The 20,787-nt window shown below is 39.8% G+C and overlaps 1 protein-coding gene across 6 annotated transcripts in view; it reads right to left on the minus strand.

Annotated features, from left to right (window-relative positions):
• Positions 1–54: 54 nt before the first annotated feature.
• LOC121948856 (bromodomain adjacent to zinc finger domain protein 2B-like) overlaps positions 55–20,787 on the minus strand; it is a 65,770-nt gene continuing 45,037 nt past the window's right edge. For 3 of the 6 annotated variants that reach the window (XM_042494364.1, XM_042494368.1, XM_042494363.1), the window contains 27 exons: positions 19,717–19,825; positions 19,417–19,518; positions 18,054–18,264; positions 17,537–17,629; positions 17,391–17,452; positions 17,028–17,093; positions 16,066–16,131; positions 15,066–15,110; positions 14,769–14,795; positions 12,252–12,317; positions 11,917–12,057; positions 11,057–11,311; positions 9,711–9,934; positions 9,182–9,256; positions 8,803–9,037; positions 8,640–8,702; positions 8,418–8,562; positions 6,921–7,588; positions 6,491–6,779; positions 6,183–6,338; positions 5,311–5,465; positions 4,954–5,159; positions 4,593–4,728; positions 3,200–3,346; positions 2,750–3,039; positions 2,388–2,531; positions 55–1,256 (listed from right to left, as the gene is read on the minus strand). In XM_042494364.1, the coding sequence (XP_042350298.1) occupies positions 1,109–1,256; positions 2,388–2,531; positions 2,750–3,039; positions 3,200–3,346; positions 4,593–4,728; positions 4,954–5,159; positions 5,311–5,465; positions 6,183–6,338; positions 6,491–6,779; positions 6,921–7,588; positions 8,418–8,562; positions 8,640–8,702; positions 8,803–9,037; positions 9,182–9,256; positions 9,711–9,934; positions 11,057–11,311; positions 11,917–12,057; positions 12,252–12,317; positions 14,769–14,795; positions 15,066–15,110; positions 16,066–16,131; positions 17,028–17,093; positions 17,391–17,452; positions 17,537–17,629; positions 18,054–18,264; positions 19,417–19,518; positions 19,717–19,825 (4,324 nt within the window). In that variant the 3' untranslated portion in view covers positions 55–1,108. The remainder of the gene's footprint in view (positions 1,257–2,387; positions 2,532–2,749; positions 3,040–3,199; positions 3,347–4,592; positions 4,729–4,953; positions 5,160–5,310; positions 5,466–6,182; positions 6,339–6,490; positions 6,780–6,920; positions 7,589–8,417; positions 8,563–8,639; positions 8,703–8,802; positions 9,038–9,181; positions 9,257–9,710; positions 9,935–11,056; positions 11,312–11,916; positions 12,058–12,251; positions 12,318–14,768; positions 14,796–15,065; positions 15,111–16,065; positions 16,132–17,027; positions 17,094–17,390; positions 17,453–17,536; positions 17,630–18,053; positions 18,265–19,416; positions 19,519–19,716; positions 19,826–20,787) is intronic. The other 3 variants (XM_042494365.1, XM_042494367.1, XM_042494366.1) reach the window with 3 other exon arrangements.

Raw genomic sequence — 20,787 nt, forward strand, 5'->3', positions numbered from 1 at the left:
AGTGACGGCCTTACTGTTATTTTTGAAAAAACAGGTTTATTATTATCTGTGCCACACACCCACTATTCAAAAATAATATTCCCACAAAAGTCGCTACTCATTTCACAATATTCATAATAAAATACAGATACTTCAAGTCTTCTGACCTCAGCTGTCTGGAGATGCCTCCGATGGACCGTGACTCTGTCTGACTCCCAGCTGGATTAAAGCCCAGTGCAGGTTTCACGTCCGTCCGCACGATGTCTGACACGACTCTGGCTGAAGGAAATGCTTGGGAGATGAAACTCACTATATGCACCACATCAATTCTTTTCAGAGGAGAAGCTCTACATGTTGTGTAAGGGTTCCTACAGTATATTGTGCAGGACACACACACACAGTACACACACTGAATATAGAAAGAAAAACACTCCTCCAAATGCTTTTCAGAGGTCAGAGGTCAGGCACTACAATACTGAGGAGACCACAGTGTTCTGAGTGGTTATTCAGCACAGGCAGAGTACAGTATTAGACATATGAAGTGCTACAATCATCCTTATGCATGAAGAATATTTTAACAAGACTGTACTGTATGTACACTCTATACATGTTAGAAATAAGTAATAGTGACAATGATACCTCCTTGTATTTTACATAGTTAACCCGCAGATGAACAGAAATAGTCAAAAAGCTGTAAACAGTTTTTTTTTTTTTTGATTGGCTTGTTCAATTGTTCATAAAACAATCTTTAGATTTTTTTTAAAGCTGTGTGCGATTTTCTGCTTTTTCTTAGAAAATGCTGTAACATAAATACTTGAGAAAATAAATACACACACATACACTAAAGTACTGATGATAAAAAAATGCCATAGGCCTACCTACTGTGGAAATCATGAATTCCAAAACACAACATGAAGTCTGTGAGTCAGTGCCTTTTGATAAACAAAACAGTATTGCACTTTACAATTTTAATCCAAGAAGTTTGTTTTTCTCAGCAGGAGAATTTGTCCTTTCACATTGCACGTTAGTGTTATTATAACTTGTTTATTGATTTAGTGTCTCGGGTGAAGAGAAGGCCTCCAACACCGAAGATGAAATCTGATATGTAGAGAAAAGCATACAAAGTCGTTTACTCCAGTAGTTCAGTCCATCGTTTGTCAAAAAATCTCCTCATGCTGTGGCCGGCCCGTCCAATTTCTGAATCGTCTTCATTAAATTTTTCGCAGTTATCAAAAACCAGGTTCACGTCAACAATGAAACTTTCCAAATTCAAGTACCTGTAATCATAAGGAAAGGTTTTAATTATTATTTACATGCAGCACCCAAATAAAAAATGTAATAGTATAACATATGTTGAGATCTTGCACACGATAAACAAACATATCTACTTAAAATTTAGGAATTGTCAGTTACTGTTTGTAAGCAGTATCTCGAGCAAAAGAGAAAGCCAATCCCAGCTATGTCTGCTTGGCATTTCACTTTGCTGTATTTGCATTTTTTTAGTGCTGTGTCTGCAATTTTCGTAGTTTCTTCTTGGATACATGATGCTTATGGTCTGGTACCTGGTCGCTATCTTTTCATAAAGTCCTGACCTCACCTGCGCACTATACCCAGGGATGTCCCAAACTTATCACAACAAGTAGAAAATCCAGGCAGAGGGCAAACCCTCTGAGCATAAATGAACATGTTCTCATTCCTACTTCTCAAATAACAGTGCTTTGTCCGTGGACCTAAATGTTTTAATATGATGTGCCAGGTACCCTCCTGTGTCTCTATTGGATACTGTGGTACGGCGTGTCAGTTTACTCGTTACATGCATGCAGTCTTTTTGAAGTGAACTTACAACATACTGTAGGTAAAACACTGTTTTTAGGTTTATTTCCTTAAGTTTAGGAAAGTACGTGGTTAGGTTCCCCAGTGCATTCGCTCGGTGCATATCACACTGCCAGGAGGTGGCAAACAGACTGCCATTGTATAGCACTCTTCTGGTCATTTGGCCACTCAAAGAGCTTTTCACTCTACATGTCTCATTCACCCATTCACACACACATTCACACACTGGTGGCCGATACTAAAATACATGGTTCCACCTGCTACGCAGTAACCAGTCACATGCACTCACACATTGATGGAACAGCCAACTGGAGCAATTTGGGGTTCAGTATCTTGCCCAAAGATACTGAGATAAGATAAAATATTGACTGGAGGACCTGGGGACCACAACAACCTGCTCTACCTTTGTGCCACAGCTGCCCCATGGAAAGGTGCCATTTTGCCTCAGTGTCACCCCCACGCACTTTAAGTTGCTCATCTTTGATGAATGAGAGGCACCAATTTTGTATGACTCTACGCATAGTTTTTTAGGAAAATTCTGCATAGTAAATCTTTAAAAATCAGCACAAACATACTGGTTGTTGGTGAGCTTTTCTCTGATGGTGGAGAAGTCCATGGGCTTTTTGATGACCTTCCTGTAACCAGGGACAGCTTTCTGGTTGACGGGTGTGAGGAAGGGCCAAGCGTCCTGATGGGCCTCCAGGTCAGCCAGCAGCACTCTGGAGAAGTGAAAATATCATTTGATAGAATTTCAATATAGTTTTACCAATTAAAGAAACATAATTTGACACCTTGATTGTGTATGATGAAACTGATGTTTTGATTGTCATAGGTTCATGACTGCATAAGGATCACTGTTGATGTTTTGTTTTTTTTTAACAATGAGAAGACAAAATGAATGCTGCTATGCATACAGTGAGCATGTGTTCATGCGTACCGGCATGTTGCCAGGGCATTTGTGTTGTTGTCTTTGGCCGTCTTGGCTTTTTTCGCACAAGAGACAGAGCTGTCATGGCTGGCCTGGGCATCAGACGGGCTGTCGTCTCTTTTCCTCTTTTTGAACTCCTTGGTACCTTTCTTTGGCACGCTGTTGCTGCTGGCAGCTTCCTCTTTGATGAGCTCTCCTACCACAGATGGCTTACTGTTTCGTTTTACCTCGCTGCCTTTCTTCCCTCCGCCAGCTGTTCGGCTCTGTTGCTTCCTGCTCTGGGGGGATTGTCCACTCTCCTGAATGACAGAACACACAGGAGACTGGTGAAGAGACACACAAAACATAACATATTCAAATCTATTAATTGTATGTGTGCAGGTGATAGATCAGTAGATCGATTTTGGTAATCAGATCCACTGATATAGTGGAATGAATACTCAGGGCATGCTGGTGTACCTTCGCTACACAGGTGGGACAAAACCAGTCTCCGTCAGGTACTGTAGTGATCTTGGGTTTGTGGCAGTAAGTGTGGCAGCCTTTGTCACAGCCGTCACAGAGTAAGAGCAGTTCTTCATTATCCCCCTTTTGACAGAGCTGGCAGTGCTGGAAACAGCAGGTATATGTATTTGTGAATTCAAAATGAAATATATCACAATGAAAACTACTGATTCATGCAATTCTGTGTGGCCAGGCATATTAAATTCATGTTGATTTTTTTATTGACTGTGCTATTATCCACTGGAGATAGATTTGTCTCAATATCAATTGTGTGGGCAGATCAGGGATTCCTCTGCTAATATGAAATTTGTGAATACATAACACCTTTGACAAATACAAAAACAATATTTGTGAAGACTATATAATATTTTGCAAGTATATAAAATGGATCTGCACAATCAAAATTTACAAATAAAAAAATACTAACACTAAATTAATTTACAAATAAAGGAAAAGCTTTTTTCAATATCTTATGGATATTTACAACTTTTGAACAGGCCACAAAAATCCACTTGTATCACTTGGCCATTTTCAGCTAGCACTTGATTGCCTGCATGTTATTATTTTAAAGTAAGAGCACATAGTCTCTCTATAAGCTTTCAGCTTTTTTATTAAATAATCAGCCATAAATGACAAGCATTCATTTTTTTATTATCTTAATGTGACATATTGTGTGTTTTTTTTGTTATCTAGCGAGTGGCTTGCACTGCTTCTTCTGTACATTGGGTAAGATATGACAAGCGACAGCCCCCTAATTATCTGATATGGTTGTTGCCTGGTAATGATGTACTGTAAGTTGATGTTGCAAACATACCTTTCTTTCCTTTTCACCCTTTGCCCAAAAACCCCTTTGATTACTTTTGAATGCAGCCTCAAAAGGCACATTATGCAGGATTTTCCTATGAAACAATGTGTAGAATCTTACAGTAGCAATCCTCTCAATCATAACTTATGACCCACTAAGAGTGTGTGGCAGTGTATTTTCTGCAGAGAACCTGCCCTCTGCCGTTTATTTTTTCTTAGCGTCTGTCCTCTGGAGGTACCCCAATAGAGCTCAGGTGAGGGCCGCTTTATCAAAAAAGGTAGTCCAAGCAGCAGGCTTGGATTTGAAACATAGAAATAGTGCCAAAAAACACAACTATAGCAGGGAGAAATGCCAAACAAGATTGAATCTGGGGTTGTCCTTTCACTTTCGCTGGCAAGCATGTTTAAAAACAGTGAACAACAATCCCGTATAGTATACCTTTAAGGATCAATCTTCATAAAGAGCTTTAAATTGGTGCTTAAATTTATGTATGATAAAACAATATAAATAAATCTGTGATTATGAGAGGGAGAGCGTGTCACTAACCACTTTCATGATGGATCGTTCCCAGGCAATGGATTTCTGCAGCTGCTGAATGCAGAGTGACAGCTGAGCGGAGCTGCGGACTTCACCGAGGGCTTTACGCCACAACCTCATGCCCGGTGCCACCTCCTCCTCGCTGCTTTGAGGTCACAGAAAGTGAGACTGTAGCATAACTGAATAGCATTCACACATTCAGTCTGCAACATGATCACAATGAATGCTAACAGCCTTTAAAAAGAGACTCTTGGTTCTGGTTAAGAATGAGTGTGGGATCAACCTTTAACCACAAGAGGAGCACGTACAGTGACATTATCCAGTCTGACCTGAAAGGTTGAACTTAAAAGGGTTTTTCCTCTCTAGGTACCTGCGCTCAATGTTCCTCTCCAGCTCTGCCAGTCTTATGACAGCTATATCAAGGGGATTTTGGGGCTGCCGCACCACCGTGCCAGGAAGTTCCTCCTGGCTGGTTTCTCTCTGTCCTTTCTTCTCTGGAGCGGGGGAAGAGGAGAACTTGTGCTCATGATAAACCAGATCTTCCCTCTCTGACTGGGGCTCAGGATGCATCCAACCCTGAGGGAGACAATGTCACATTTGATGAAACAATAACTAACATCAAGTTTAAGGGAGGATACGGGATAAGCACAGACATATATTGGATAAGTACTAATGAAAATTAATTTGGATTAAAGACTGGTTTGTTATCTACATGCGCTGCACAAACCTTGACCTGCAGGCTGGCAGAGATGACTTTCCTCTCCAGAGCCTCGACCTGCTGCAGCAGGCTGATGTCCACCTCCATGGCCTGCTCCTCAACACACCAACTCTCCACTGTCTCCTCACTCACCTCCTGCTTCTCCAGCTCGGCCACATCAATCGCTGCCACCACAGACGTACACAAAAATTACAATCAGCTGCTTAAGGAAAGCGATCTTAAAGCAATATCTTTAAATCACTGCATGTCTGTAGTGGTGCTGTTGACCATGGGAACCCTGTTTCAATGACCCATAATAAAAATTCATGATGTTAATTATATTATTATAGGCTCCTGAGGCGGGGGTATTGAAAGCTGACAGTTCGGTTGGACACTTGGTATTTTGTTTGTAAATTTAAAAAAAAGTTCCGTACCATTGAACTACCAATGCTCTATTTTCAGAGCAGTTAAAATGAAATCAAAGTATGTATTGGCACACAACATGACAATTAGTAGCGCAGAGAAGAGCTACTTCACTTAAACAGCTACCGGAAATAAATGTGCTGTTATCCGCTTAAGATTACTACAATTACTCTCATCACACAACAAAATTCAATAACTTTTTCCAAAATGTTCAAGGATTTTACTAATTCCGTAACTTTTCCAGGCATGTTGTAGAATGCCATGACTTTTCCAGGTCTTCCATGAATGTGAGAGCCTTATGTCACAACACTGAAATGTCCTTGAAATACCTTGAAAAATATCAATAATTGATACCATTTTTGATACCACAGGTAAAAACTGACAAAACTTTTCTTTTCTTGGATAGTGCCAAAGAACGGCAGAATGACTGTAACAAACATTAATAATTAACAAAGAGAGCAGAGGAAATGTGGACCAACCATCTCTGCTGTTTGCACAGAGCTGGGTCGTGTACTCCATATGCTTCTGGATCTGTTTCTGCAAGGCCTTCTCTCTGATGCCACGGCTATGGAGGGCCTTGACCAGACTGTGCAGTTCCTCAGTGTCTGCCACCCACCACCAGCCACACAGCATCTCTGCCAACACACATGCACAAACTATTATCACATAATTCTTTGATTTTTTAGCAACATAGAGAAGTTTTATAACTGAGTCAGTCTTTCTCAGTGGAGGAGATGTTTAATCTAGCATATTTCACTTGTGCACGCTGGCAGTAAGCCATTCTTACCGTCAGGGATAGGCTGAGGACTCGGGTAGTCCTGGGTCTTGGCCACATCCACAGCAGGGGATGACGCACAATCGGGCTTGTCACTCGGAGGCTCTGGGGTCTCACTCTTGTTGACTGAGTTGTTATTTGCCAGGAAGAAGGCCCTGCTGGCATTATCCTCTGCATGCTGGGAGGACAGATCCAGCACGGAGGGAAGAGAAGTACCAGAGAAAGGCAGGCTGGGACTTGTTGCTGTGCTGGACGCGTTGCACTGCGTCAGCCTGCTTTGATGAATGCCAGACTTAACTTGCTGAGGGAAAAAATATACACACTCACAATTATGATCAGATGTTACTTCCACATGCATAATGTAAAAGTGTCCAACTCATCTTGTAAAATAGCACAGCGTGATCTGAAATAACTGTGACTAAGATTATTGTTATCGACCAACCTGAAGGACAGATGGCTGCAGGTTATTGATCCCAGCGGGAGTACTGGAACTGGTTGAAGTGAGGGGATTAGGGGAGAGGGAGGAAGGGGATTTGTTGCTGATAGTCTGAAGTGGAGAGGAGTAGGCTGGAGGGCTGGAGCCGGAGGTGAACGAGGACTCATCACAAGGAGAGCGAGGTAAGAGGCTAAACCACTGGTTGCTCTTTTCCATCAGTATCTTGGAGAGCTGGTCACCGTGAAGGACAGACTGAGGGCTGCAGGTTATCCAGGGACTACTTCTGAGCTGTTGGGCACTATGCAGAGATGGCACTGAAGTATCTGATTTATCTGTCAGTCCCTGCTGAGTAGTGGCTGTCTGAGAGGTGGGACATAATGGATGAGAGGAAGGGACTTTAGCAGAAGGACTGTTGTGAGAATTGATGTCTGAATCTTGAGCCATTTTGGCTACTTCAAGGAGTTTGCTGAGCTTAGAGAAGGAGCCGGGTTTCTGGAGGAAGAGATTGAGACTGTCTCTGTCCTGCTGGCTCTCTGGCATGGTTGTATCACCGTCTGTACTCTGCGCTGGGCTAGAAAACACTGGCTTCTTTGCTTCATCCTGCTGTTCTTCTTTTACCTTGATCACCTGAGCAGTCCTCTGACTTTTCTTCTCTGTCTCTGCCTCTTCATGACCTGAGTTACATGAAAAGGTAACGTCAGTAAGATGCATGGACCTGATTAACTATTACCAACGGTAACCATTTTAGGACATTTCTTACGTGTGAAATAAAGATAATATTTTTAAGGTAATTCAGTAAATAAAATTGAAATTAACATTTTTTTCTTAGGTTTAGAATACTGAGCAGTACATCTCCAGTTACTGTGCCCATTATTAACACAGATAGAAGAGGCTCTCATAGAGCTGACACACAAAGTCAGCAGTCAGAGGTATAAAATGTTGTATTGAATAATCATTATTATCATTTCATTTTAATATATTTATTGTCTAAAGCCTGTGATCAGACCCCTTATATTCTTTTATGTACCCAGAACCGAACAGGGAAATAAAATTTAGACAAAATACCAAACACGAATCATTTTTTTGAGGGTCACCTGCTGGCCACCCGACCTGCTCAGGCAAAGAGCACTACATTTTTTTTTTTTTATTTTGTCAGTGTTTGCCACACATAGACTTTAATTTGGTGGGCCACCCATGTACATCTAGCAACGTATTCTTGCATATTTTATTTTTATTGACTGACAGTGAGAACAATGCCATGGACAACCAATTAAATAGTGGACGATCTCTACTTCTGTTAAAATGACTCTTTTCATAGCACCCCTCCAAGGTTGTTTCAGATTTAGGGGGAAACACATATTGATGGGAAAACAGTCTGTGACAAAACACTGACAGGTAATGCCAGCCCTATCCCCTTGCTACCACCACAAGTATATTTTGAGAACGCTGCCTGAAAATGATGAATAAGAACAAAAGTTAATAGTTATCAGTTTTGGCTTGCACCTTCACCGCTCTCCATGCCTTCCACAAAGATGCCACTGCACTGCGGAAGGACCCAGTATCGTCTCTTGTAGCGATCCTGTCCAATCGTCATGGAGCGCAGCGTGTGAGACGAGTCAAATAACTTCTGTCTGATCTGAATCTGTTGCTAAAGAGACAGAGAGTGCAGCAGGTTGAAGTCAAAATCACTGATGTGCAGCTCCTGTCTCATAGGGTTTAATTTACCTTGTATGTTTTCTCTATCTGTTTCTCCAGCTCCTCCATGCTGGCTGAGTGTACACTGTCGTCCTAGATGAAAAGAACTCATTAGTGTGAGGCCAGTGGACCGGCTGACATTTACTATAACAAACACTGATTTAAGCCGCTGGCTCCTCATACTGTCACTGACCTCTTCTTCACATATCTCTGCTTTCTTCCCCTTCTTTCCCCCTGATTCTTCTTCCTCATCATCCTCGTCGTCTCCTTGATCTTCGCTATCGTCATCCTCATCCTCTTCATCCTCACTGTCCCCTTCTTTCCTCTTGCCTTTGTTTCTGGCAGTGGGGCTGACGAATGTGTGGCTGTCTTCTCCCCCCACACTGCTCTCTCTCTTTCCAGTTTTCTTGGCATGGATACTCCTCAGTCTTTGAAGACAAAAAGGAACTGTCAGCTCATACACATTCATTGGCTATTCAAACTTGATTGTTTCAGCATCACCAACTTATGCCCCAACATAAAAGTGTTCTACAGAATCTTTCAATAACAATTTAGATGATGCATATACTCACTTGCGCAGTTTTCCCTCCACAACCCACTTATCCTTCCTCAGGTTGGTCATGTGATCGATGTTTTTGTCGATCTCACTACAAAGTATCACACAATATTGACAGAGATGTTTGGGTGGCCTCTTTTGTATAATAAAAATAGCATGATGCCACTGCACCACGTTGCAGTGTGCACCAGATGTATTTCAAAGTGTTACCAGCCTTACTGAAAAATTGATGACATTTGGTTTGATGCAACATTGTGAAACTGTCCATCAGAACACAATTTGTCTCAATCTTTTTGGTACTTCTGTTATCCCATTAAAATTGAAGCCTCTATGAATAAAACAAGCCAATATTTTCCACTCTGATCCAGAGATTAACGGTTTGCTGCAGGAGCATAAGAAGCACTTGTTTATACAAACCAGGATTTATTCTAGTGGAACTTTTGTTCATTAATGGGCAGTGCCCTTTCAAAACTGAGAGTCTGCTTAATTTGTAAAACTGCAAAATCAAAGACAAAACGATTGTCAGAAGAAGTAAGGACGCTTACCTGATCACAGCCTTACTGCAGCAGAGCTCATTAACCAGGAAAGCGAGCATGGAGGCCTTCTGTGACGGGCTGTGGGCCTGAAATGCCTTGGTCCTGAGGCTGAGGGCCAGAGCAGCCAGCTCTGTCTGCTCACAGTGAGCCTCCATGTAGATCTGCAGGATCTCAGATACGTTGTCCCGGTTGATCCCCACATTAGTCAGGTGGTCCCCCAAGGCGGTCTTATTCTGACAGAAATAGGATGTTTCAGAAAGGATTTTTGTGGTGTTAAACAAAAAAAAGATTTATTTTTTAAAGTAATTCAGGCAAAACCAGAATTTAGTTTTACATACTGTAAGACATGAGAGTAGAGCACAGATGAAGGGTGAAGCCTATAAGAGCGCAACTGAAGTAAAACACTGTCCTACTGAGGAAATAAAATAAGCAATGTGAAGTGCTTAAGTGACCCCTGGGACACATCTAAGACAGGCAGATTATTATAGAGCATGATGTTTTAGTTGACAGTCTTGTGCTCTCTTGTCTTCGTATCTATGTCTCTGTAAGTGTTCACACAGCCTGAGACAGCCTCTTAATGCAAACAGATGTAATAATGCAATTATCATGTGAAGACACGATTACAACCTACAAGCACAGAATGGACAAATGTCCTTGGGGAATGTAAACATATTGCATACTTGTCTTGTGTTTATGTTATTCTGTCATTCTATGTATATTTAGTATATTTTAGTAGTTGTAGTTTAGCATATTTATTGTGTATTCTTGTATATTTTTTTTAAAGCTGTATCTATATAGGTTTTATTTTGTAATTCAGCAATTTTGATTTTTATTATTTGTTGAGTTTATTTTTGCATTTCTATTATTTTTTTCTACGTTTTTTATTTCTTGTGGTAATGCATTTACTGTTCCCAACCATGAAATTCCTTGATAATATGCAGCTGTGACATAAGAATTTCCTAAAATGGTTTCATTGATCCATCAGTTCATATGCATATACCATCAGCTCTAAAACATTTATACCCTCCTAGACAGACTTCTTTTATTTAGCTGCCCGGAGCCTGAGTAAAAATCCAAACGTGTGTGCTCTGATTAGTTAGCTTGTAAGAAACAGTTCACTGCCAACATCTCCTTCAATTACGAATCTTACATGTTAATAGCAGTTAATTACTTATTAATTATCCTAAATAAAATTAAAAAATACTACTTTAAACAAGTTCTCATCTAGTGCTGCAATGACTACATCAGAATCAATACATTTAATGGATATATAGCAGCGCTCCTTTTGTATGCAACTGTGTTCAAACACATGTTTATTACTATAACAGTAATCAATTACAACAACAGACTCTCACCTTGTGACCTGCAGGTATACCAGGATCACACACAGCTGCAGAGAGCATGCTCACCAGCAGGTCCTGCACCTTGCCCATACTGTCCCCGGTGTTGAGCAACCCCTCCTGAAGGTCACATAGACTGAGCATGTTTGGATTTATGTCTAAGCGCAGGACCTTCCCAAAGCTGCGCAGAAACTGCAGCACCATCAGGCAGTCGGAGAAGGTGCTTCCTGATAAGACTAGACCAGGGACGCGGGACAACTCTGGAAGTGGCTGGTGAAAAATAAAAACAAGGTTGTATGTATCACCTTAAAACAATTTGGTTTGTATCTACTTCATGTTCACATAGAATCCACATTAAGACAATCGTAAAATTGGCCTGTGTTAGAGAACTATTTAAAAAGATATCGAAGACCAAGTTAAATACATTTCCAGCTTTCCTACAGTGCCACATTGTACTTGTGTCAGACTAGTTTGTCTGTGAAATCCTGTTGAAGCAGTCTTATGAATAAAGCTTCTGATCAGTTACACACTGGTTGTTGTTTTGGCATCAGTGGCCACTTGATGGCAGTATTTTGACCTACACCTGCTTCTTTTTAATCAAATCCAGGTGCTTTCAGTGATATTACACATCTATTTTGGTAGATCTGATAGCGAAACAATAAAACTATACATTTGTCAAAAGCATTTCTAATCTTGAAGCCTATAGCTCCTACAGTGATTATACTGATTGATGTCCATGTTGTAAAAATCCCTGTGCTGGTTGAAAATCCAGTCTTTTCCACACACATCTACTCCACAGATGGAGAGTATCCACGGTGACAAACATCCATGAACTCTCATTTTCATGTGCCAGCAGCACCACAGTGTGTGAATACCTTATGATCTGCTAAACACATGTCTTCAGTTGGTTTCTTCAGCTCTTTTGCTTTTTCCAGTTCCAGTCTCCTGAGCTCCAGTTTCCTTTCCTTGTTTAACCGTTTCTCATCCTTCTTCTCTTTCTTCAGACGCTCTTTCTCCTATAGCCGAGACAAAGTATAACTGATACCGCTACAGACTAATGTGCTCACAATCACAGAGGGTGGAAAACATAAACTATGACCACAGCGTTAAAATGAAATTAACAAAAGGGAAAGAAAACGACAATGTTGCAGAACACAGGAGCAGGAATGACCAGGAACACAGGCACGTGAGTAGCTCAGATGATACCCACCTCTGCTTTCTTACGGGCCTCCACAGCCTTCATGAGCATCATATGCTGCCTGCGTCTTTCCCTCTCCTGGCAGAGCACAGACACAGTTTCTTTTCTATTCACAGTTTCTCCTTTTTTTTTCTTTTAAGAAAAAAAGGGCTCATAAATGCAACACACAGTATGAACTCCAGTACATGCACAGTAAAAGAAGACACACAGATCAACATTTGTCACAATCATCACACAATCAAAAGGTTGCACATTGCATCTTAGTTAAAATGTAAGTTAACAGTTAAAGCAACTACAAGGAACTTCAATTTTGTGTTGATTTTAGCAGCCAGTGTGGACTAAAGCTGTGGTGTTTCCATGAGCAACTTCACTTTACGTTGTAAAGATCTTGATCTGACTGCTGCATGCATTTGTTTTGGAAGTGAGTGACAACTTATTTTAAACAATACTTTTCTTTTTTTAAACACAGCTTTTTGTAGGGATGTGTAGTGTTAAGGTGATGTATGAATTGATAAATGTCAGATTGTCAGATTAGTAACTGTAAAATAGTGAAATAGTGAAACAAAGTAAACATCGTTTGGCCACCAACCTAAATACATCTATTAATGTAAAACCATGTCTTGCAATATTTTTCAGAAATAAATACATAAAATAGACATTTTATATATTTGAGTAAAAGGAAGAGAACTAATTCAAGATTTAGAATTTTGATTCCTTTCCACTCCCGTAATTCTCTTCATCTGTTAAATGAAGGACCAAGGTTGAGTCAGTTTTCACCTGTGCTCTTTCACTGTCCCTTTTAGGGTTTTTTTCTTTGTTTTTTGATCAATCCTTTTCTTTTTTTCTTGCTGATCCTGCCCCAGTGTGTAACATGAATTTACTGGCTAATTTACAACTCAGTTCCTACAAAATGTAAACTCAGGCTCTTCCAAACAGCCTGATGTAAACTGTTTTGTCTGATTTTGCGGGATTCAAACCACTGACAGGCAGATATTTCACTACTTTAAACTGGTCTTTTCATAAAACTGGGCTGTCTATGCACCAGAAAGACTCAACTGCTTTTGAAATTGGTGCTACATGACCAGAGAAAACATATAAAAAGGGATTTGGCATTCCATTTCCTCAAGAGGAAGAAGACCTACAACTACCAGAATGCACTGCGCTGCACTGGCCCAATTAACAATCTTGCTGGTGGATGACGTAATGCAAGCTTGTCTACTTTAACACATGAGATAATATGGCAACCAGCTGGTTATAAACAATCCTGTATTTCAACTAAACAGTGCACTGAAATATGTTTCTGCAAAAACATTTTAGGTGAGAAATAGGCAACGAAGAAACAAAATCTTGGTTTATATTTGATCAGCACTGCTTCTTCTTTTTACTATCTGATCTGAGTTTGATCTGAATTTGATCTGAGTTTGAAAGAGAGACAAAGAGGCTCTCTTTATTGATCTGCTTATATATTCTTTGTGTCAGCCACACAATGTGGGAGTACAATCTGTAGTTTGAGCAATAACCCTCAGCCAGTTAAAATCCTTGAGCTGAGAGAGGTAGGACAATCTGGGCTCTGGCAAGAGGAAGGAACTTTAACATACTTTATTTACACATACTACCCACATTGTTTAGTGCAAAGCTGATTGAAAATCGGCAAAATATCCCTTTAGGAATGACTTTAAAGAGATAGCCAATCTTCTCCCTGATGGCCTTGTTTGCAGCATCAGTACTAGCATGTTTCATTACCAGTTTTAAACTCCTTGTAGCTGCTTTAAACTAAATGGAACACAGTGAAAGATGAAAAGCTACACTGCAGGTAGCGATGCACACACAAAGCATAAGCTCAAAGTTAGAAACAGCCATTATTAATCTGAGCATGTCGATGAGGCGCCAGACTGAAAGGTACGGGCCAAGAGGTTTAGATCTATAAGCAGCAAATATTAAGTGTCACAGGGACAAGCAAAGCACAGAATTCATAATCACCTATTGGACAAAGTCAAATAAAACTATCCTGGAAATTAAATTTAAATGATTATATTTAACCTCTTTACCATGAAAACTAAAATGTGGTGTCCATCTATGCCATCACTGCCTCCCTTACAGTCAAGATATATTTTGTGAGAATAATGGAGCAAATAACCAACTTCACATTTAAATCTCAAATGAGGAAAAATGTTGTTTCCATTAACTCAGTGGTGTAAATCACTGGCAGCATATTGATTTTTACTCAGGTGATAGAATGGAGAGTAGAGTGAAAGGATTTTGAGCACCTAAATTGAAGCAATCCAAAACAAAAACAATGTAATATGTAATATAAGGCATTTTTGATCGTATTGGGCAGATAATGGATGTGTTTTCTCTGGGAGACAAATAGTGTAGACGTATGCAGTGCACTGTTGTGGAAAAGCCATGCAGAAGAATGTAATGTGACCGCAGCCAATGCTACACTGCACACATTGCTATGATGACAACCATTTATCACAACACGTTCACAATATGTTGTTAAATGTACAGAAACAAACATACCCATACCATATCTAGTCTATGTCTCTCCAACTCCTGGGAGAAAGAGTTGGCAAAATATTAAAGGAAGGAAAATCACACAAAAAAAATAAGTGCAAGAAATATCCAACCTTTAGTGAGTTCAAATAAAAAATACACCCAAGAGAGCCGCAAAGCATAATTCGACAGGATAATATGTGCAAAACAATTGCATTAGGCTACAAAAAATGATCATTAGTTAGAGACCATCTCAAAGACATTCATAAACACAGAGTGAGGACAGTTTTGGTATATGTGGTTGTGGATAAAAAAGAAATAAAAAACTACCTGGTGCTTCAGTATGACAGCTTGCAGTCTTCGTATCTCTTTCTCCTTTAGAAAAAAACAAAAGATGTCAATTACAAACCACAACATATAAACAAAAATGTACATAAATTCAAAAGGCCTCACATGTTGAACAACATGATGCTTTACTTCCAGGCCTCTAAATTTTCTCAGTTGATTTTTTTCATAGCGTGCAATGAGATGGCGGGTTCCTCGTTTTGTCACAGTGATTAACCGAGGACAGGGAAATCTCTTTTGCACTGACAAGTAACAAAGCAAGAACATTATACTGCAGACAAGCAGGGGCAAAAGACTTGAAGTCAAGGGCATGAGGGACTTTTGTGGCAGCTGTATTTAAGTTTTAGGCCTCAAACAGACAGAATGTGTTTTAGGAACCTGGCGCGGATCTTGTGGTTGTTTCCAATGGAAGTGACAGGTTTTACTTACTGTTCTTGCAGTTTTCCACACTATGTGTCTCGCATTTTTGCAGGAGTTGCCCTGAACCCCTCGAGCTAAAAAAACATTTCAGCTCAGAGCAGTGAAGCGCCCAGTGTCATTTTTTCCTATTGTCCAATCAGATTAATTGATGGCTTTCTGGCAGAAAGCATAAAGTCAAACTTCTACTATGTGCCAACAAGTGTCATGTATCCAAAAAGATCTCCAATTCCCACTTTCAAATAAGTTATCTGGGAACAGCCTCTTACCCTCAAGCAGAGCCAGAGCAGGTGCCCTCCACCTGTCCATGTTTTGTGCAGATATTTATTTCCTTGGTAAGGTAACGGGCTATTAACTAGCTCACTATCTAACTAAGATGTGGGTGTTTACCTCACAGCAAGGGTTAGGCTCAGGATAGATGACTCAGTGATTGCCAAGCCACAATAATTTTTTAAAGTTGCAAAAAGGTAAAAAAAAAAAGGCAGTACAGAGCGCCACACATTTTACAACCTGCAAAATGTGCTTTATCTGATCAGAGCCTTAAACAAAGTTTGTTTTTCTTACTCACCTTATTTCGCTTCTCAGCCTCCAATATTCTGGCATTGGCTGCTTCCTCTTTCTTCTTTCTTTTTGCCTGCAAGTACAAAACAGGTCATGTAACAGGAGCAATAAACTAATTTCAAAAACAAAGTGCATACAACGCAAGAAAGCTCTGAGTAAATGAATACTGAATTCACCCAGCAAACTCTGATTAATGAAAAATTAAGTTATAATTTTCTCTATCAAAATCATCAAGTGCACATTATAAAAGAAAAGATATCTTTAATCTATAAGCTATGCATAAACCTGGTTTGTAGAAACAAGAAAAGTTGATTAAGTGTACTTAACAGTATGTATAACTTTGGTATGTGTTTGCTACATTGTTTTTTTTTCTATCGTCTGTTATTGTCATCAGTGGAAAATATTTCACAGAAAGCTAAACAGAGCCAGTGGCTTACTGATAAAGTCACATCTAACATATTGAAATCTTGAGCAATGAGATGATTATTTCTCCCCATTAACACTGAGAGACAAAATGGCTGCAGTTATTATGAAACACCAGCAGGCAGTGAGAATAAATTAAGCAAAATTTCTATCAGTAATTATAGCCACAGCAAAATCCTGTTAAGAGCTGCTTGCCAAGCGTGTCAACTGAAATTTGATTTATAAAAGCTAAAATACTTCACAGCTTCTATTAGTGGGAGAATGCAAAATAGGTATTTCACCTAGCCACGGTAAACTCTGGGCCACCTCTTACTTAATGAAATACTGTATTTTGTATTAAGCTCCATCACGGTCTGAGGAGATTTTCATATTCAATGGCACTTTTGCAAAAAACCAATTAGGCATTAGTCACATGTACTCACTAGATGTGGCCAGAAGTGGGACCACATAATTTAGGAATAGCCCTTGGTTGGGTTTTTTAAAAATCCTATCAACAGCAGAAAGGAAGTGTTTTAGAATGTTTCTGCAATAACTTTCAGGACGAACCTCGAGAATTTGCTGTGCACGGAGTTCTTTCTCCATACGAATTTGCTGAATGCGCTTGATCTTCTCCTGGTAAAAGGATGAGGGCAAGATCAAATGAATTAACTGTTAAGTCATGCATGTTATAGAGTGGCGGGAGGGAGTGAGGCGTGGGGTGAAGAAGTACAGTGGGTCTATGCAGATGAGGAAGGAGCAGCATTTTGAAGGAAAGCAACTTCCTTATAGAATTTCAAAAGCAATTCAAATGTGTTTAAAACCGTTTTTCACCTTGGAGCACACAAACTGTGAATACAAACAGAGCTGCTGCAGATGGTTATGAAGCTTTGCATGGAAAATCAAACAATGCATGCAAAGGAGAGTCCTTACTTGCTGTTTAAGAATCTTCATCTGTTCCCTCTTTTTCCGCCTCTCCTCTGCAGCCATTATGGCTGCAAGACACAAAAAAATTATGCTTTCACACAGCATTATGAGGTAGCATTAGAGAAGAGTGTGCCCAGAGAGGAGCTGTTTACCTTGTTGCCTTCTTGCCTCTTTTGCTGCTTGTGCCAAGGCCTGCTTCTCAAGTTTCCTCATCATTTTGATCTGAGCTGCCTGTCGAGCTATTTCTGCAACATGATGAAATATGTTACTGAAATCACAGACCCTATTACAAACTGAAACGAAAAAGCAGAGAAAGTGCAGAGAAAGTGCCTGGAGTTTTTGCAATGAGCTGTTGGGTTTATGTGCAATAATGACAATATGGCCTGTTGAGAAATCAATAAGATGGTTTTTATCATTTATGATTCTAGAAAAAAAACCTGCTTAATTTTGAGGAAATAACACAAAAACATTCACTACTAATATTTTAGAAAGTAGAAAAAGTTTTTTGCTTCTAAAGTCTTTTGAAGCCGAGATGGAAATGAAATGATGCGATCAGCAGTTGGCCAATCATCCTTACACCAAAGATAAACGATGCAAATTACTGAGGAAAAATCACTGACATAGCCAATAGCTGGAAGTGTTTAAGTGTTAAAGTTTCAGTAAACAGACCTTGAGCCTCTAGTTTGCGCAGCAGCTTCGCATCACTGACATCCTGGAGGTTATTTTCACCAGTATTAAGAGGATGAGACTTCCACTGTTTGGTCCCATTTCCATCGCCTATTGGCTGGCGCTCAGACTGAGTGCAACGACTGCGCCTCCCATCCATCGCTATGATACTGGGACCGATCTCCTCCTCTGCCAATTGGAACCACTGTAGACCCTGAATATTCAAATGCCGAACAAAGACGGATTAAAACCAACAAAACAAACAAAAAATGAAGAGAATGATTACCTACTCGTTGCTTTATTTTCTGGATTTTCATGTTGACTGAACAATACTGCATAGAAGGCTGGGAGCCAGGTCATCCGGATGTTTTCTGCCAACTATTCTTTTCACTTTTTTTTTCCCTGTTTTGTTCCCTGTTAGTATAGTCTTGGGCAATCAGAAGTTTATAACGTGCACCCTATTTCTTGGCCATTTGGTCTCAGAGGGCCCAAACCCCCTTTTTTGGGTGTTGTTTCTAATGTAATAATGTAAATGCAAATATTGAGGTACTACAATTGTATCAATAGTGACATAGGTATGTCATTTGACAGAAATTATCCTGAAACAAAGGGGGACTACAATATCACCCACAGCATCCACCAAAAGGCACAAACAATTCTGTCTGCTTGTCAAATTCTCTAAATTATAAAATCAAAAAATAATATTTTCCGGCACTTCATGGTGATCACTGCTTGTCTTGTATATCGAAAATTTCCCAAGTTCATAAGACTGAATTTGAGCTCAGAATAACCTTTCCTTCTCTCATCTATCTTGAAATTTACAATTGTTGTGGACTTAATTCTTCACATTACCTCAAATCAGAGAAAACAGAATCATTCAGTCACTAGCGGCCATATAGTCTACTTGGCAGCAATGTTAATATCGAAATGCTGATTACCCAAAAGTTTTGTTACAAATGCAGGAAATTAACAACATGCCTGAACAAGCTTTTTTTTTTTTTTTTACATTTTCTGCACCAGCAGACAATTCTTCGTGCTTAAAAAATATTCCAAATGAATAGATTATTAACTTTTTCACCTCTATTAAACCAGGAGTTGTCAAAACAAACACAGATAAAGGTTTGGTGTAATGCATTAGATACAAATTGCAGCTTTAGGTAAATGTGGAACACATGACTGCAATAATAGAATGAAATATCATGTACAATACATAATATTTTACTTTTCTGATTCAGTGATGAAACTAAATATGAATTCTGGCATTCTAATTATGACACCAAGATAAAAAATCATGTGACAGATATGTTACAGTTATGACAATGGGAGATCCTGCCAATCAGAAACACAAAAAAGTAGAAACATTTACCTCTGGTCCGTCTCTGGCTTCATAGAAGTCACCAACTTTAATTTTTGTACTGAAGCTGAAGTTATCCCGTGAGATTTCAGTTATACCATTCCGGAGTAAGTACTGCAGACATAAGAAAAATGCATATTAATTAACGCAGTTCATTTTTAATCATATCAACTAGTCAATAACCACACACGTCATCATTTCCCACCTAAGGGGCAATTAAAATAACACTATACTGATGCAGTCAGCATGTGCAATCATTTAAAGTTTTAAAATGTACTTTTAATAACATGAAACTACACACTGTAGATGTACCTTCATCACATCAGGATACTGACGCAGCTTCTTCCCACATGGAGCGAAGTAAGCCACCTCTCCTTGTAGACGACCTGCTACAGTCCTGATACGAGTCTCTCTCTGCCAACTGAGGAACAAAGAAATAAAACTGTACATTAAATGTAGTTAAAACAAGGTCATAACCATTGCACAGCTGTATTTATTATTCATAAATATATAGTTCCTTCCTGCTGTCAAATAATGTTCAAGTGTCAGTATTAGCAGAGATGCACATCATCCTCTTGTTCACAACAGCCAGTAAAAAAAAGATAAACTATGTAAATGATGTCTGTATAGCTGTGTAGTCCATGGCCTTGTCTTCTTCTGACCTTTCCTGTAATTGTACCCCTAAATGGCCATGTGCCAAGTGGGGCTACCCCTCAGTTCCCATGAGCTCCGCTGGAGAGCAGCCATGGCTCACACACAAGATGTGTAGGCCGTTCTCTCACACAGAGCAGGGGCTGATATACAGTCGTGTGGCCTCTGTTTCCTGTGAACCTGCTGATGAAAAACATCCCTAGAAGATGAAAGGCGCTGTGATCCGAGGCTGCAGAATTTGTGGGCAGGGAGCTACAAATGTTGCATGTCTGTGTTGAGGCTGGATGCAATTAACCCCTTGATGCTGAAGTGCTGGGCCTCATTTCATTTCCTGCCGACTGCTCTAGACTGGGGTTTTTAAAGGCGCCCCTAAAAAGGAGGGCAACGATGTTTTTTGTGGTCTACTTCTTCTTAAATCTTGATGAAGACGTCACTGTTCTCAGATAAGGAACTCTAGTGGTGCTTTTTACAGTGGCAGTTACGTTATTCACCCCGTGGAAACTGTCTGTGCATGGTTGCTCCATTCTTGCCCAGTTTCATATCTACCCATTTGCCTACTTTTAAATGTGGAACTGCCACAACATCAGACGACAGATACCAGTGTTGATCATAAAGGCGTAATACCAGTACCAGCACCCCAGTTTTTCTTACCGGGGTAAATGTTTCGTCACTGTATGTAAGACCTTTTAAGACTTACATAAAATCACTTGAAATTAAAATAAAATAATTTAA

Source organism: Plectropomus leopardus, chromosome 10 (assembly GCF_008729295.1).
Source record: "Plectropomus leopardus isolate mb chromosome 10, YSFRI_Pleo_2.0, whole genome shotgun sequence".
Lineage (NCBI taxonomy): Eukaryota > Metazoa > Chordata > Actinopteri > Perciformes > Serranidae > Plectropomus > Plectropomus leopardus.